At 46.9% G+C, this 4,978-nt stretch overlaps 2 protein-coding genes across 2 annotated transcripts in view; both read left to right on the top strand.

Annotated features, from left to right (window-relative positions):
- The window catches only part of Pmar_PMAR027018 (hypothetical protein), a gene marked incomplete at both ends in the record, with an annotated part of 3,666 nt that extends 1,245 nt beyond the window's left edge, over nt 1-2,421 (top strand). Inside the window, 7 exons of the mRNA XM_002768748.1 lie at nt 352-399; nt 1,167-1,254; nt 1,554-1,681; nt 1,807-1,979; nt 2,023-2,075; nt 2,133-2,218; nt 2,268-2,421. Of these exons, the coding sequence (XP_002768794.1) occupies nt 352-399; nt 1,167-1,254; nt 1,554-1,681; nt 1,807-1,979; nt 2,023-2,075; nt 2,133-2,218; nt 2,268-2,421 (730 nt within the window). The remainder of the gene's footprint in view (nt 1-351; nt 400-1,166; nt 1,255-1,553; nt 1,682-1,806; nt 1,980-2,022; nt 2,076-2,132; nt 2,219-2,267) is intronic.
- A 327-nt stretch (nt 2,422-2,748) lies between these two features.
- On the top strand, nt 2,749-3,343 carry Pmar_PMAR027017 (hypothetical protein; the record flags this gene model as incomplete). Its single annotated transcript, XM_002768747.1, has 4 exons — nt 2,749-2,788; nt 2,831-2,914; nt 3,139-3,218; nt 3,266-3,343. 4 exons carry the CDS (start codon nt 2,749-2,751, stop codon nt 3,341-3,343), a joined length of 282 nt encoding a protein of 93 aa, XP_002768793.1.
- Between the last annotated feature and the right edge of the window lie 1,635 nt (nt 3,344-4,978).

Raw genomic sequence — 4,978 nt, 5'->3', positions numbered from 1 at the left:
ACTGTCGTTGTGTACTGTTATACACTATCAGTACTGTCGTTGTGTAATGTTATACACAGTACGGAGGAGTAGGTGGAGTGAAGACATTGAAAAGCTTATAGGATAGTAGTAGTCTTACAGAGGTTCATGTTTGACGTAGTTAATGTTTCCTGCAAAAAATTACTAAAACGTTCTTAGTTTAGTTTACCTTAGTTTTTCAGATTGATTCTATTCCACGTCGTTTAGGTATTGGTCTACATGCATGTGGTGCCCTCACTGACATGATCATAGACTTTTGCACTACCAGAAACTGCAGTTTTGTAGTACTATACGAAGGAGCTTCCGAACAATGTTTGAGCGATTTGTTCATAGGTATGTCCGTGCTGTTATGGGCAAATTGCCGGTGCTGAAGGCGCAGGCGTAGGGCAACTACCTCGGAGCCACGACGGTGTTGGAGGAGTTTTGAGCGAAGATGAATTCAGGACAGTAGCATCGTTGGCCGACTACTCGGTGGTGGACGGTAAAGACGGTTTCGAATATTCACAACGAGCAGAGTATCGAATTGCGCGTGCGTGCATGCGAGTGGTTGACACTGATAGGCTCATAAATGTTAGAGACACTTTCGGATATGCTGTATCACTGTCCCGGATAATACCAGAAACGTGCACTCCTAAAAACAGCGTTATCATTGGTCGCGCTAAGACCCGATAGTATGAATATACTGAAGTTTCTATCTGTTCACTGGAGTATGTGTTGAAGTAGCTGGCGACACTCGGGGTTCCGTAAAGTGAAGGTAAATTTTTGGGCTAGAGGCTTCAGGATGATGAAACAGTCATTTTCGAGATTCTGACTAACGTGCGACAATACATAGCGAAAATTGTTGAGTCCCACTATCGAGCACTGAATATCCCTTGGATGCGAGGCGAGAGGGCGAGAATTTTCCCAGCTTTCAATCGAAGTATTGGTCAGCATATAATGGAGATGTACCTCAGTTACCTTGTTTTATGAGAAGGGTGCCTCCTGAGGCCCTGCCTATATTGTTCACCATCGTTGTCTATGCTAAATTCATTCCTTAATCCTTCCACATTCCGAGCAGCAACTCCGACAGTCGCGGTCCTCTCATCCCGGCTGTTTGCACGTTCAACACCGCCACTATTGCCATACGGGCGGGCCTCTCCAGTGTTTAGACGGTCCTTCGCCACCCAGTGTGGGCCTAAGGACTACTACAGTGTATTGGGCGTCTCTCGCAATGCATCTCAAGATGACATCAAGAAGGTCAGCTATCGTGCAGTCTCAATTTAAATAATTACAATTATGTTATAATTATATAATAGTCATCAAAATATATGTATTGATGATGAAACACATTCCGACATTTTCATTGACCGAGTAAAGCCAAGTTGACTTTGCCTGTATTATTCAAACCTGAATGGTTCCTACAACATGACGATGGTGCACAGGATGTCATAAGCTGTATCATTTTTCTAACGTAACGATATGCATATATTAGAATGGCAATCTTTTTCTGTCCCCTGCTGTAAGCTCTGCTGTAAGCTGAATGATTTCCTCCTCAGGCCTATCGTAAGCAAGCGATGAAGTGGCACCCAGATCGAAATCCGGATAAACGTGATGCAGCTGAGGAGCGTTTCAAGAATATAGGAGAGGCCTATCAGACTCTCGGGGATGAGTCCAAACGCAGACAGTAAGTGTCCGAACCTAACTGCTCTTACTACTGTCGCCACTCCACTGGAGTTGCACTAGGCAGTAGTTCGTTACATAGTCTTTCACTCGAAAGCAGCGGTGGTGGTCAGCCTACATTGACTCCAGGTACGATGCATTCGACAACGGCTCATCTCCGTATGGAGGTGGCGCTAGTACAAGAAGGCCTACGGGTCCTAGCGCGGGAACGTCGGGACCGTTCCCGGGGACCTCGGGACCGTTCCCAGGGAGCAGTGGCTTCGCACGGGGTGGTTTCCCCGACAGTGAGGGCTTCACTCAAGGTAGGCATAGTTTAGAGGAATATTAGTCAGCCTTCGTTCGTAGGCAATGCTTATTACAGACAAATGTCAATGGAAGAAGCACAGGAACTCTTCAAGGTGAGCGTCTCCGTGCTGTTCCTTCTGTTCGTAGCACATGTTGTTTCCGTCTATCAGAGAGCAATGGGCATGGATTTAGATGAGCTCTTACGGAGCGCGATGAGAGATAGTTTTGGAAACCCAATGGACTCTGGATTTTATCGGTGAGACGGTAACGACCCTGACGCACTCACTGACGTCCTCTCCCTGTAGAACGTCGACCCAAGTCGGATGCGTCGAGTCGCAGAAGCGGCCAGAAACCTTTCGCGAGCTCTCCGAATTTGCGCGGGTGGATTCCGGCTCGCTCTTGGGGGATATGGGGGGAGACTTTTGGAAACGCGTTCAGAAGACCACCAGCTCCCAATAAACGTAAGATTGAATAGTATGTTGTTCATCGTAGTTCAGTAGCTTATTTGGTGTCTGACAAATACTTTGTTATGTCCTTGATATGTTGTTCGTTTGTCGCACACGTGTTCTGTGAGTCCCTACTGTGTCCGAGGGGGAGGGGGGGGGCGGGGGGTGAACTACAATATCGTGCTCGGTGTCGCGGTAGCTAAGGGGGTTATTAGTAATAACACATTTAGCTACCGCGACACAGACCCCGCTCGTTGTTGGTTCTCACAGCTCCTTGTCGAGACAGTGTATCTCAGATACGCTACGGCAAGGTTTTGAAGTCGCGCGGTTTGGGTTCGACATGTTCGGTGCGAAGATGTTAAGAAAGATGCTCCATTCACGTAGGGTCCTTGCCTTTGCGGCTCCATAGTTTGGTACTTCAGGTGCGATGAGGCGAGCCCCACAGCTCCTACGTCGTCTATTTGCTGCCGCTGCTGCATTACTGGTCCCCTCCGCCTTCTTCTGGGGTACGAGTGAAAGGGACGGCCTATGTATGAGCATCATCACATAAAACACAACTCTCGTGCCATTTACACCACTACCTTCTATTTACACTTCTTAGCGGATAGCTGCATCGGCTGGCTCGCTTGGACTTGCTCGAGAATTGGAAGATTGTTATACTTCCTTTTTTTGACGTTATTTCCTGACCTGTTGATCACGCCGCGAATGTTTTTTATATTTTTGTTCTTAGCAACTTCTTCGAAGAACGAAGGCCCCGCCGCTGTGCACACGTCCACCAAGCAGGAAGTAGTTACTAAGAATGGCAAGAAGGTGAATCACTGAACCCTTGTGTCCGAATTCAGACTGTTTTGCTACAGATACTCAGGACTACGACAACCACAGAGCACGCCGATGGCACAACGTCCACGCAGTCGAAGGAAGAGTTGATTAGATGAATTCCTTTCTGACATATGGACGGTTACAGACCATTCTGTATCATAAACTCTAAACTACCAGTTTCGATGTTCAAGGATCATTTTTTTGTGCTCGATTGATGCAAACAGCCCAATGGAAGGCTCTATACTATAGAGTTTCTAGGCGTATGGGAGTGCCTCACATGTATTGCATCTGCTGATTAAATCAGCCTGATTTTCAAGGACTCGAAAGTGCTCAATCCGAGGAGTGAGTGAGCACGAGAAGAACTTGCATTGGGGCTCAATTATTGAGGATGCGTCGATTCCACGCTTAATCTACATGCATGTACAGAACATGGATATGTCGAATAGAGTGGATAGAATGTCGGAGTCGGTGATTGCTGATCAAACCCATGGCGCGGGTTTTCACATTGTGCAAACCACGCGGAGAAGCAGAATCCCGAGAAATGGATACTAAGAACAGAGATCGACTTTCGACCTCGAGCGCTCCTCGTCGTGGTCATAAAAGGACCAACCTTGTGCAGTCATTGTGAGATGTCTTCTCATGTCAGCGCATTGACGCGACTATACAACGCACACTTGCGTCACTTGGTTAGAGAACTTCTCTAAGGGAAGTGAGATGGCAGCTATAGGTCATCATCGTCGAGGTGATTTACCTCAGGTGAACCAACCGGAGGAGATTCGCGTGTTGTTGACGTACCCGAACAACACAAGCAACTATTACTCATGGTAAATGTTATCTTACCTGCGTGCCTAGCAATCCACAAGAGTGATCGCCATGCCCAGGCAGTCGAGACGTCTATCTTGAGTGTTTTTCGCAATTATCAGCAAGCCTTGCCACCCTTCTCATCAACACCCGGTGTTGAACATCGGTAATCCGATTACCGTAATCGATGACTCCGACAGACTTGAGTATAAGTAGGCGACCTAAGGTCGCCTGTGGAACTAGCGTGAAGGAAATATTAGTGCCGCTTCACGATGAAGCCTCCACCTATGTAACCAACCGTCCGTTTAGAGTAGTGCTAGCACCCGTTCGTGGAGATACATCTACCAGCTGACTCGGTCCGCGAAAGTCAGCTCAGTGGTTTTTCAAGGATTTTGGAGAAACGAAAATAGTAGCCGTTGCGAACTGATGCCAAATAATCCTTGCACGTTTTGACTCAAAACTTTTGAGGGCTTCATGGTGAGCATCGTGGACGAATAAGCGCACTATGTCTTACTTTACTATATTTTCTGCTCATGATAGTTGTCGCCCTTGCGTTTGTTCATGGTTGGATCTAACAGATTCCATCTATCATAGATAACAAATGTTAAATAAAATAGAATAAGACACCTTCACGTAGTTCACATCTATATCCATCTTCGTCCACAGCGGAGACACTCTGAGCAGCTCAGAATGTCTCCTGCTGTTGTACTGGAGATTCCTCTACGTTACGTAGACTACGTACTCCATTATGGAGTCTCCATAGCCTTCTCTGAAAACAAGAAATGCATAAGATATGATTACGTATTGATATCGAGTTGATATTCAGCATCCAATTTGCAGCCATATTTGTAGCCCGCCAGGTAGTTCGAGAATGGATTGAAGTGTACAGCGACGCCTCGCTGAAGTAGAAGAGCAGCCACTCTACGCCATCTGTGCCGACGTGAGCTAGC

The sequence above is a fragment of the Perkinsus marinus genome, assembly GCF_000006405.1.
Source record: "Perkinsus marinus ATCC 50983 genomic scaffold scf_1104296967200, whole genome shotgun sequence".
In the NCBI taxonomy this organism is placed as follows: Eukaryota; Perkinsozoa; order Perkinsida; family Perkinsidae; genus Perkinsus; species Perkinsus marinus.
This window is presented reverse-complemented; position numbering and strand designations above follow the sequence as displayed.